The sequence below is a fragment of the Corvus moneduloides genome, chromosome 5 (assembly GCF_009650955.1).
Source record: "Corvus moneduloides isolate bCorMon1 chromosome 5, bCorMon1.pri, whole genome shotgun sequence".
NCBI classification, from domain to species: Eukaryota; Metazoa; Chordata; class Aves; order Passeriformes; family Corvidae; genus Corvus; species Corvus moneduloides.
Window position 1 is genome coordinate 821,827 of NC_045480.1, and position 12,955 is coordinate 834,781.

Consider the following 12,955-nt stretch of genomic DNA (forward strand, 5'->3'; position numbering starts at 1 on the left):
AGGTCCTGGAGCTCCACAGCTGCTGGGACCCTGGAACCAGAGGCTGGAGATCCTTTGAAAAATATTTTCTGTGCTATAACCAAAAGGGTTTGGGGGCATTTCCCAAATTCTCTCACCTGCCAGGTCACCTTCACTTGGCTGCAGGTCTGTAACAATTCCGAGAGAAACTGCTCGGCAAACACTGCTGTCCTCGTCTCACTCCTCAGGGGTCGATCCTTGGGGGGCACTTTAATGGTTTGGGTGGGATGGGACCTAAAAAACCATCGAATTCCACCCTCTGCCGTGGGCAGGGACACCTTCCATGGACATCTTCCATGGACACCTTCCATGGGCAGGGACACCTTCCATGGGCAGGGACACCTTCCATGGACACTTTCCATGGACAGGGACACTTTCCATGGACAGGGACACCTTCCATGGACACCTTCCATGGGCTGGGACACCTCCCATGGACACCTTCCATGGGCTGGGACACCTTGCATGGGCACCTTCCATGGGCAGGGACACCTCCCATGGACACCTTCCATGGACACCTTCCATGGGCAGGGACACCTCCCATGGACACCTTCCATGGACACCTTCCATGGGCAGGGACACCTTCCATGGGCAGGGACACCTCCCATGGACACCTTCCATGGACAGGGACACCTTCCATGGGCACTTTCCATAGGCAGGGACACCTTCCATGGGCAGGGACGCCTTCCATGGGCACTTTCCATGGACAGGGACACCTTCCATGGACACTTTCCATGGACAGGGACACCTTCCATGGACACCTTCCACTAGGATAGGTGCTCCAAGCCCCATAACCCAAGGGGAACTGGTCAGTGACCCGAAATGCCGCTGAGACATGCACAGATTCATGGGGCAGGATGGATCCATCCAAAGGGGCTGGGAGAGCTGGTGGAAGGACTCACTGCGACCTTTCCATCATTGATCAGCACTCCTGGATAACTGGGAATGTCCCAGTTGATTGGGAATGCAAATGGGTGGGGCCCTCATGACAAGAAAGGGGCTGGAGCCTGTCCAGGGAAGGGAATGGAGCTGGGAAGGGGCTGGAGAATTCCTGAGGGAGCTGGGAAAGGGGCTCAGGCTGGAGCAAAGGAGGCTCAGGGGGGACCTTGTGGCTCTGCACAAGTCCCTGACAGGAGGGGGCAGCCGGGGGGGTCGGGCTCTGCTGGCAGGGAACAGGGACAGGAGGAGAGGGAACGGCCTCAGGCTGGGCCAGGGCAGGCTCAGGGTGGACAGCAGCAGGAATTTCCCCGTGGAAAGGGTGCTCAGGCCTTGGAAGTGCCCAGGGCAGGGGTGGATTCCCCATTCCTGGAGGGATTTAAAGCCCTGTGGATGTGGCACTGGGGACTTGGGGCAGCAGTGGCCTGGGCAGTGCTGGGGATGGTTGGACTCTGTGATCTCAGAGCTCCTTTCCAGCCTCAAGGATTCCACGGTTCCATGGTGCCACAGCCCTTCCTACACCTGGCTGAGCTTCCCGAGGGCCTGCAGAGCCTGGCCCTGCCCTTGGCTTTGCTCTGGTGACCAAAGGCCCAGCAGGAGATGGCTGAGAGCTGCTGGAAGGGCCAGGAGACCCTTCCCAGGCTTCAAAGGAGCCAGCAGCACCTCTCCCCGCTGGCAGCAGCAGAAGACACAGTGACCATCCTGGTCCTCCCTTCCCCCAGCCCGGAGCAGCATCCGTCAGTCCCCATGACCCTCCCCCTCCCAAAATTGGCTGCTTTCTCCCTTCTTCTTCCCCCCTCCCTTTTTTTTGGCTGAGTGATGAGCTGTATGCCAAATCCATCTGCTCCTGTCTCCCCTAGCTGCCTTCCATATCGTTCCAGGATCCCTGGCAGCGAGCCTAGACCTATCTCTCTCCCTGCACTCTCCGGAGCACATTCCTTTCTACACCTTTTCCCGAGCTGGGATAGAAATGAGTATCAACCCCAAACAAAAAGCATCTGCTTTCTGCCTGCTGCTGCCTCACCGGCCGCGCCTGCACGTTACACCCGTGTCAGCAGCCATGCAAAACACACACAACCCCCCGCTCGCATCCAACAGGGACCGACTGCCGGGATTTGGGGCGCCGGGAGCTCCCCCGTGCCCGCTCCCGCGCCGGCTCCGCAGCACCAGCTGTGACCACCGCACCATTTGTTCCTCCAGCCCACGCCAGCACTCGGAGCCAGTTCTTTATCACCCCAATTAGCCTTGTCTGAGCTGATGAGAGGAGAGAGGCTTCCACTGCAAGGCAGGGATGGGGGGAAGAGAGCTGGGGAGCCGTGGGTACCCGGGCGGCGGTTCCCGGCTTTGTTCCCTGGCAGGGATGGATTTCAGCAGGTCAGGGGCACCGGTGCCATCATTGCTGCCATCCTGCCTGAGCTACCTGCGGGCTGCTGGTCCGTAAACAGGTGCTTCATAAGGTCAGGGCACAGAGTTTCTTGGGGTTTTCCCCCTTTTTCCCTCATGCTCTTGGCTGTCTGCCAGAGGGAAAGGAGCATCCTCAGGCTTCACCTGCTCCCGAGTGCTGGGATGGGCTGTGGTTCATCCCAGCCACGTTTCTGGATGAGCTGGGAGGTGCACCCTGGCTGTGTCCCCAGTGAGGATCTCCCTGGATCAATGGCAAAGCTTCCAGTGGCCTCACAGGGCGCTGAAGGAGTTTCCCCATCTCATTAGAGCCTCTCCCGTGTTGGATACCAAGCTGTCAGTGCAGCCAGCAGCCCCAAATCCTGGAGTTTGCCCCAGACAACCCCTCATAGCACTGTCTGGGAGTGGTGCTTCCCACCCTGGGTCTCTCAGTGCTGCTGTGAGCTCTGTCCCTCCTGGGCTTCTCCTGGATTCATTGCTGAAGGCCTTTTCCTGCTGACACCCCAGTGCCATCATCCCAAAGCCAGGGAGGGGATCCATCCTTTGCCCTGGCACAGATAGAACTGGGAAGAAGGGGACAGACATGATTTGACCCCAGTCCCACGCTGAGCACTTGGTTTGAAGGGACAAAGTCCCCTGTGTGGGACAGTGGGACAGGTCCCATCAGTGTAGTCCCACCAGGGAGGAACCTGCTCCTCAGAGCACCCTCCAAGGCAGGTGCTCCTTCACAGAGGGCTTCCCAGCGTGGCCGTGACCGTCACTGGGGCCATCTTGGAAGCTGAGACACCAAAATCTTGACAAGGAACTGTGGTCTCCACATGTGTCTCACAGTTCCATGGCCAGGGGAAGGTTGGCTGAGCAGGTCCAGGATTCTGGACAGCTGGAACAACAACCTACACCAAAATGGGTGAAATTACACTTTCCAACAAAAAAAAGGAGTCAACTAACAAAGGAGTCAAAAGCTGACCAGGTGCACAGTAGGGTTGTGATTTAATGTTGTCTCGACACCTGTAACCCCCCACCTTCTCCCTGTTCTTCTCCATCTGGTTTCCCAGTGGGAGGAGCAGGTTCCTCCCGATGGATTTCTGAGTGGCTTTCCCAGTTTCCTGTATGTGTCTCCTTGGTGCAGATGCACCCCTTGGAGCTCCAGAGGCTCTAGAGCAGGGTTTCAATCCCTGCTTGATTAAGGTCAGCCAGAAGGAGACCTGCAGAGGTGACTCCAGTTCAACCAGTCACCCCCAGTTTCTCCAACATCTTCCCAGGCTTCGGGAAGGTGCTTGGGTTTGGTATCACACAGCTCCAAAGGCCTTAAGAAAAAGCCCTCAGAGTCCATCGAGTCCAACCCTTCCCCAGCACTGCCAAGGCTGCCACTGACCATGTCCCCAGGTGCCACATCCATGTGGCTTTTGAACACTTCCACCTTAGGCATGAATTCCCAAGTCCTTCTGCTCAGCCACCACAATCTGTCTCAGAACTATTCCCCTCCACCCCCCCCTTCCCAAACCCACCTCAGGCCCTTCTGTACAGCCTTGCCGTGGAGGAAGAACTCATCCCCGCTGTGGGGAAAGGAGCCGTTTTCCCCCTGCTCCAGGGGATGGAAGCTGGAAGGATCTACAGACAATTATCTCATCCCTTCCTTCCACCAAGGCAATCTCAGTTCTGCCTAAACTATTCTTGATGGGTTCCCTGTAATTTGTGCTGAAAACTTCCCACCACAGACGCCCCACACCTTCCCCGAGCAGTCGGCTGCGATATTTTACTCTTCCCACCAGGATACTCTTCCTGCTGTTCAGCTTGGATCGTGCTTGCTGCTTCTTGAATTGTGTCCCAAGAGAGCGTGAACACAACACTGCTCCTTCCCTCTCCCCAGCCGCGTGCACATCCCACCGTGCAGCCCCGCCGCCTCTCACTTCCAGGCTCGGCACATCCCCGTCCTCAGCGTTCCCCGCGGCTCTCAGAGCACGGATTCGGGGTCCACCAGGGCAGGCGTGACTTTCCCTGGAGCTCCCAGCTCTCCAGCTGCACTGGAGAGGGCGGGACTGGGGGGCCTCTCCGTTAGGTTTCTGTGGAGACTTCCCAGGAGCAGGTTGGGTTTGGGCTGCCCCATTTCCCAAGCCCTGCGATGGATGGTCAGCGCTGAACCACCCATTTCCAGGTGGAATTCATTCCAAAGCACAGAATCCCAGGATCACTGAAGTTGGAAAAGCCCTCTGAGATCGCTGAGTCCAGCCTGTGACTGATCCCCACCTTGGCACCACATCCAGCAATTCCTTGAACCCCTCCCGGGCTGGCCACTCCGCTTCCCACCCGGGTATTTCCCTACTGGTGCTTGAACCCACCCAGCCCCAAAATCTCAGCGCTTTTCTGTCTGTCCCTGGCAGAAAAACCCCCACACAATGGGAAGAAAAGCTGCGTCAGAGCCAGGCAGAGCGGAGTTAATCCTCGCTCCGAAGGGATCCGTCGGATCCGGATCTCCTGCACCTTTCCCGGTGCTCTCCCGGCACAATGCTTCACTTTGTGCTGCAGCACTGAAAGGAATGGTGAAGTTGCTAATAATGGCACTAAAAGAAAATATGCTACATCTGTTATGGATAGCAGTACAAAATTAGCTGATCACACCTCTGACACCCAAGATGTCTTCACTTAAAATACTCGTTGGCTTTACTTTACATAATTTGCTGATTATATTTAAAAGAAATACAATTTTGCAATTACTGTTCTTTCTGGTGTGCTATCTATGCATCATTTTCTTTTTATGTTTATATATTTCTCCTTCATTAGTGCAGTCTGAAGGGTGATTAGATCCCTTCAAACATTTTACAGAGGTTAAACGTTGATTAAGATTTAATTATTACTGTAAATAGCTTGGAATGACATATGGTGCAAAAACCTGACATATGTGCATTTGAATAAATGAAGTGCTATTTCCCATGATGCTTCAGTAGCTGTTTAACAGCTTTGCTGAAGGGTTATGTTGCACCTCATGTTAAGATTGCTTTGATGTTATATTTTGTTGGGTTTTTGCAGCTGAAAGCTAAGAACAGTTTTTCCAGTTTTTAAAAACATTGAATATTTTAAATACCTAAATTGTTTTGCACAAATTTTTGCTAATTTGTCTAACTAGGTTAAACATTTTCAAAAGCATTTCGATTTTTAACGTGGGTTCCTCGCATTGTGTCAGCACCAGCGTGGGTTCAATGTATAGGGTTTCGAAAATTCCAGGCTTCCCGAGGTGCCCTGTCCCGGCTGCGAGCGGGGTCTTTGCTCGCTATGGGGACCGGGAGCGCCACAGATCCCTCCTGGGAAGGCAGAGATTCCAAGTGATTTCAGAGCAAGGGAAAGCTCCGGGAGAAGCTGGTGGAGGGGAAAAAATTAGGAAAAGGATGGGAGATTTCCTGGAGATGGAGAAGGGGTCGGAAGGGTTTGGCTGTGAGGATGGAGCCGGACGAGGCCGTTCCCTCGTGACACCGCTCATCCTTGGCTTTGCTGGGTCCAGCTTTGGGCACCGGATCCCTGCGAGCACCCCGACTGCAGGGAAAGGCAGGGATGGAAAGCTGGGATGGGTGGGATGCGTTGGAGCCTCAGACACTCTATAATTCATTGAGCACTGCCAGGCAGCGAACGTGCAGCGTTTCGTGCGCTACAAACCCATCCAAATCGGGGGGGGCTGGAGGCTGGAGCACAGCAAAGCACATAAAACACCAGGAAAAGGCGTGATTGACGTGGAATTATTCACATCTCCTCCTTCCCCACATTAATTGATCGATCCGTGGAGCTCCTGCCGCAGTGGCTCCGTTCTGATCCCGCTCCTCTTTGCCTCCACAGATCGAGACGTCTCAGCTGGAGCCAGAGATCGCCATGGCCACCACCAGTAAGACCGTGGTCTACAATAAAGGGTTGTAAGTGGAAGAGGATCAGCCCAGCCCAGAAGATCTGGGGAAGGAAGAAGGGAAACTCCAGATCCCGACTGGGAGAAAGCGAACAACAACGACGAGATGAAATCATGGAGCTCGGTGGTAGGAACTGCTCCCGGCAGCCCGGGAGTGAATTAACACCTGTGGAGAACTGACACCTCACACCACTCACAAAGATTAATATTAAAAGTTTTAACCTAGCAACAGGAGCAGCAACTACAACGAATAAAACCACGTCGAAACACTTTAGAACTAGCTAACAAACTCAGAATCACTGGCACTGCATGGAGGGCGTTCAGGGGCGAGCTCACGTGCTCAGAGCTGACTGCGCAGCGCAGGCGTCACCCAGCACATCTTGTGTTCCATGGGAATCCAGTCTCCACGCTGATGCTGCACACCACCGGCTCTGTAGAGACCGAGGGTGCGTGGATGTGATTGATCAGGTGATTGGGAAGCGCCCGGTATTGATTTCACGCTGATCCCACCCCAGCCGCCGTGCGCTGAAGAGGAATTCCCGCGTCCGTGTGCCCAGCGAAGGGCTCAGCTGTGCCCCCTCCATCCATCCATCCATCCATCCATCCATCCATCCATCCACCCATCCATCCATCCCTCCTCCCCCTCCTCCTGCAGACGCTCCTGGTGGCATCCAGCCCTTCACTGTGAGACTGGCTGTCCCTGGACCCCACCACCCGCAATTCCACAAGGGCTTTTGCCTGGATTTCAAGGTCTGGGAAAGCCAAGGTGTCCCATGTGGAGCCTTGGAGCAGAAGTGCTGCTGGAGCTGCTCTGTGCCTTTGCACAGCCCTGAGCGGGGTTTGTCTCAGCCAGCACAGACCCTCTGGCAGTTGCTGATCTGAGGTGGTTGGCTAAGCCACGCTTTGCTGAGCTGGTCTAAGGACAGGACGTGGTTTAAGTTTGGATCAATCCCCAGCTCGGCAGGCAGTTGGACAAGGATCTTTGCAGCCCCTTCCAACTGGAATTCCTCTTCTCTTCTCTTCTCTTCTCTTCTCTTCTCTTCTCTTCTCTTCTCTTCTCTTCTCTTCTCTTCTCTTCTCTTCTCTTCTCTTCTCTTCTTCTCCTTCTCCTCCTCCTCCTCCTCCTCCTCCTCCTCCTCCTTCTTCTTGTCCTCCTGTCCTCCTTCTTCTTCTTCTCCTTCTCCTCCTTCTCTCCTTCTCCCCTTCTCCTTCTCCTTCTCCTTATTTTTTCTCCTCCTCCCTCCTCTTTTCCTCTTCCTCTTCCTCTTCCTCTTCCTCTTCCTCTTCCTCTTCTCTCCTCTGTTTTTCCCAGCCCTTCCACCCAGCAAAGCCAGCTCTGCCCAAGGCCTTGTGCCAGTGCAGACGAGGACCCAAAGCCAGGTCCTGGCAGCTGTGCTGAGCTGATGGCTGTGACACTGCCCCTTCAGAGGGGGCACTGCCCTCTGGGGACATCTGTCTGTCTGTCTGTCTGTCCCTTCAGCAGCTCTGCTTTGGGGTGGTTAAAGGGGAGGGGTGAGTTACCCCCACACTGCACCAAGTCCTGCCCTCCCTGGGCTTGGGGCCACAGTTTGGCTTTCTGGTATCTCACAGCCGAAGTTCAACCCTGGGTGACTCCCCCAGGTTCACTGGGACGGTGGCCACCAGCAGAGCGTTCCAAAGGCAGGATGTCCCCGCAGGGATGGAGCCGTGGCAGGGCTGGGCGTGGCACAGCTCTTACCCTTCAAACGCCAGTTTGTTGTGGGGTTGGGGGGGTGGGGGGAAAGGGGAAACCAAATCACCACTGACACGGAATGTATTTGGTGGATTTATGGGGAGGCCTGAGCCCCCTCGTGTGGGGTCAGACCTGCAGGAACTGGAGCCACGCCGTGGGGCAGCTCAGGGCCACTGGTTCTGCCCTGCACAGGTGTAAATCAGGAATAATTGCACAAAAGGGATCAGTGTTGTGGATTCACACATCGGCAATCAGGAAAGGAGGGGCCAGCTCCGGGCTCTTCACAGCTGCTGCTGCTGGGACAGCTCCCGGTCCCAAACACTGCTGGAAACCCAGGGTGGGTCCCAGCTCACCCCTGGGGCTATTCTGGGTTTACACCAGGGCCAGGACAAGTGGGTTTGGCCCAGTGGAGTTCCTTTAATGCACTAGATGAAATGAATGTACGTCCCAGAGGATGAGGCCACCCTGGCTGGGATTTGGGGAGGCCACAGGGAGGGGACAGCTGTCCTGGGGACCCTTTGATGGCCATCTGTCCTACTGGCAGCACCCTGGGAGCAGATAACTCCCTGCAGCAGTGAGAGGGGAGGCCAGGCAAGGGGAGCAGGGATGCTGGCAGTCCCCAGGAGCAGCCTGCGGTGGGAATGGCCAGGCCTGGGAGAGCAGCTGGGATGAGCTGTGAGCCTGGAACGGGCCCTTTCCATGGGGCTGGGATCGCTGTGGGGTGCTGGGGCTGCAGGTACCCCCTAGCACCACATCCTTGGGGGTGTGTGGAGCAGGGAAAAGCTCCTCTGAGGCTGAAATTCCTGTTAGGGCTCTGCAGAGCCAGAGGGGATCTGCTGCAGGAGGCACAACTCGCTGCCTTCCTCCTGCCGGATGGGAGCGCGGGGCTGAGACAGAAACAGCCTCTTGTGTTGACAGGGAGAAGGCTCCTGGCTCGGGTGCCTGTCTGGGTGCATCGTTCCCCCTTCCTGGCGGGTTTGGGCGCTGTCGGAGCCGTTCTGCTGCAAAGCTTCCTCATCCCAGGCTTTTGTTTGGAGGAGGGGGAAGGAGGAAGGGATGGAGGCTGCGCTTCGCCGTGAGATTCCGGAGAGCTGGAGCGAGCAGGGAGCGGTGATTTGGGTTTGTCGGTGATCGCGGATCGAAGGTTTGGTGTCGGCGAGCTGTGGGCACCTGCTGGCTCCGCAGCTGGAGCGAGGAATTCCCAGTGGATGGAAGGAGGCTGGGCCTTGCTGCCCGTGCTTCTGTAGGAGACACCCAAGGAAAAGCAGGGATTGATCAAGTTCTGCTTTGGGAAAAGCCGGCTCCCGGTTTTCCCCGCGATGGGAGCGGGCGTGGATGCTTTCCCTGCACCCATCACCTGCAGAGCTTGGCCTGTGCGGGCCGTTAATTAGCAGGGGGTGCTCACCCCGTTCACCCAGTGATCATCAACAGGGGCTGCATCAGTTTGGAGAAGAGCCTCGGGCTTTATTAAACCAGGCAGCTCCGGGGAACGCGAGGGCCCGATCCTGCGGGAGGGGCTGAGGACCAGCTTGGGGGATGGCAGAGGAGCTGTGCTGTGAGCGTGGCTCGGCTCAAAGGCAGCTGCTCCGTCAAGCAAGTGACAATCACAGGGCCTAAATGAGTCTGGATTTGTCGTCTGCCCGCACAAACCCCGTCAGACTTGTTTGGCTTTGTGTGGCAGGAAAATGGGACTCAGTCAAGTCGGCAGGGTTTGTGCTGAGGAATGAAACCATCCCAGGCCTGAGTCAGGCATTCCCCAGGGGTTACCTCAGGGAGCCTCTGGCAGCTGGGCAGCAATGGTTGCTCCCAAATTTTGCCCCAATGCCACCCAAAATGTCGTGGCCCCCGCCCAAAGCACCAGGCAGGTGCTCCTGCTGGGAGCTGGGCAGAGCCACCGTGTCCTGCGCTCACTTCCCTTCCCCAGCCTCCTCTAGAAGCACAGAACTGTGGAATGGTTTGGGTTGGAAGTGGCCTTGAATCTCATCCCATTCCAAACCCCTGCCAGGGGGGTCTCTCCCACCAGACCAGGGTGCTCCAAGCCCCCTGCACAGTCCTGCAGGCCTGGGGTGGGGAGGTGGCCCTGCCGTCAGCAATGCCACCAGCCTGGAGACCCCGGGACTTGTCCCCACTTTCCCAAACCCACGTGCATCCCCCCCAGACAATCAGATCCCTCCCTGCTGCCCTTCCCCTCGCTGTCCCCGGCTTGGTGGTGAGCAGGATGAGGGGTTTGCATGAGGAGCACCTCGTGGTGCCCTGGGCAACCCAGAGTCCTTGGGCGTCCCAGCACGAGGACACCAAGATCACGACGTCCCCAGCTGAACTCAACCAATGTGGTTCCAACATCCCAACGAGGGTTGGGGTTGAATTTTATCGCAAAGCAGCAGAAAACCACAGCAGACCCAAACCTGACCCTTAGGGATCTTCAAGGACCATTTCACACTCAGGCAGCTCAAGGTTGGGCTCCCTCATGCAGCAACCACCAGCACTGGATCCTCCCAGTCCCTGCCCTCGTGGTGGGGCCGATGGAGAGCACGGGAATACCCCGCTCACCGCTTCCATCGGCGTTAGGGCCGGGATCCACGGAGCCGGGAAAGCGGCGGCACGTTAGCGCTGGTTATTAGGACAGCGAGCGGTGCCAGGAACGACTCCACACCACAGCTAATGATAACACTGTGCACATTCACTTCATCGCTAATTAATCTCCTCAGCTCTCCTAATGCACAAAACGGAGCCTTGGGTTTGCGGGAACAACCCCAAGCATTTGCATTCCTGATTTCCTGTAATTGGGGAGGTGCGGGGAACGGGGAGCGCGGAACCCGCCACTCACATCGAGCCGTTCACCTCGGCAGAGAATAATAACGAGATGATCATCTCCTGGAGTATTTAATTAGAAATGTCGCGGTTAATTGATTTCTTGGCTATGTTAATTAAGAAATAATGAGGACCAGGTTGCAGCAAAAGGTGCCGGCGAGAAGTTTTGAGTCTCTCCTGGAGGATGGGTCTGTTGGCTGCTCCCTGAGCCGGCCGGGGCACAACCAGGGGACAAGCCCAGGGTGGTGTCACCCGTGTCCCAAACCTTCCAGCCTGGGCACGGCTCAGCTCCTTCCATTCTTCCGTGTTGCTCATTTCCCTGCTCCCCATCCTGGGGTCCCGGCAGGATGGGCAGGAGGTCACCGTGGGCATTGCCAGGGTGTGGGGTCACCTGTCCAGTGCTGGACCTTGCCACCCTGGGACAGGAGACACTGGGAGATCCCTGCCAATGCCACCTGGCCAAGGGATGTGGTGTCCCCTCCTCTTGGAGGGCTGGGATGGAGATCCGGAGCCTGGGATTCCCTTGGGAGGAGCGTGGGGACTCCCGGGGTGTGGGAGACCCTGGCACCCCTGGGCAAAGGTTTGGGTACAGATCAGCTCCCCCGGGATGCTCCCAGGACATTCCCAGGTAGGATGTGGAGGCCTGGAGAGGTGCTGGTGGTGGTGGTGGCTGTCCCCAGCTCCAGCTGTGTCCCCGGGCCCCTTCAGGAAACACCACTTTGGGTTTTTCCCGGTTTTATGGCTTATTCCACCCCTGGCATCTCCCCCTTGGATCTGAGCACACCCTGAGAGCAAATCCCTCGGGATTGGCGAGGGGGCAGCTGCCAGCACCGGTGTCTTCCAGCGGGCGTGGGCACCCCGGGCACCCCGGGCACCCCCGGGACCCCCACGGCTCCGGCTTTTTTAACCCTTTCCGTAGGCACCGGCCGCGCCTCTCGGTGTAACACTCGGATCTGTCAGAATAAAAGAGGTCAAACACTTGGTGTGCTCCCAGCTCCGTGTGGAATTTTGGGATTTAAAGGCCTTGTCTAAGGACAAGGTTATTATGGGCTGGATTTTCAGGGGAGAAGCTGCTGGGTATGGGGGGTTTTCCTGGAATGTCAGGGCAGGTGGGGAGGGGGCTTTCCCAGCAGCAGGAATGACAAATTTTTTGTGTCTGTATATAATTATACATAAATAATTACAAAATCTGTAAGAGGCTATAAGATAAAAATATGTATAATTATAGGCATAATATATATAATTATCATCTAGTACATATAATAAAATATATAAGCCAATTGATATATTTTAAAATATGTAATTAGATATTATTATATATAATATTCACATTATAAAACATGATCTGTATTTTATATATACATATTACATGCACAAATATGTGCGTATATGGTCTGCATACCAATAAAATATAGATAATAGATACAAAATATAAATTATATATAAAATATCAAATACAGTGTACACATTATATATGCATTTATATGTATATGTTTTGTTCGTGTATATATATGTGTATATATATGGTATATTTTATATATAATTTTATATCGAGATATATTTTTATATAATTATTTTATATATATATTTAATATAATTTTTATATATATTTGTATATAATATATAGAGACAGTTCTTTTTTATAGATATATGTATATATAAAATTATGGTACGTGTTTTTCCCCAGATTCCAGGAGAACCTGAGAAGGACTCCTGACCTTTCTCCTCTGAGCTTCCCCCACCTCCAAGTCCCTCATTCCTGCGGGTCCCAGGGGGGCCCGCCTTGGGTGCCCCATGCCGGGGGTGGTCTCCCTGCAGGGGATATTCCCGAGGGATCCATGGGGAAGCGGAGCTGTTTGGAAGCTCTCCCGACATTCAATCCCTGTGCAGGTGTGGAGCTGCCGGCCCTGGAGCTGCCACGTACCTGTCACAGCTGTGGGACCCCCAGGGACACCCCCAGGGACACCCCCAGGGACACCCCCAGGGACACCCCCCGTACCTGTCACAGCTGTGGGACCCCCAGGGACACCCCTGTCCTCACCCACCGCCATGGGGCCACCAAACTCCGCTTGTTCCATCGCTCCCAGTGCCTCCCAGTGACTCCCAGTCCCCGTCCCACAAGGACACCGCTGTCCCCACCATGAGGAGGGCGCGGTCCCCTCGTCCCCTCCCCTCCCAGGTATCCAGATGAG

The 12,955-nt window shown here is 55.4% G+C and overlaps 1 protein-coding gene across 2 annotated transcripts in view; it reads left to right on the top strand.

The window, feature by feature from the left end:
- Positions 1-6,530, top strand: part of SFXN5 (sideroflexin 5) — an 86,147-nt gene extending 79,617 nt beyond the window's left edge. For both annotated transcript variants that reach the window (XM_032109839.1, XM_032109841.1), the window contains one exon: positions 6,178-6,530. In XM_032109839.1, coding sequence (XP_031965730.1) covers positions 6,178-6,255 — 78 coding nt within the window. In that variant the 3' untranslated portion in view covers positions 6,256-6,530. The remainder of the gene's footprint in view (positions 1-6,177) is intronic.
- The last annotated feature ends 6,425 nt before the right edge of the window (positions 6,531-12,955 follow it).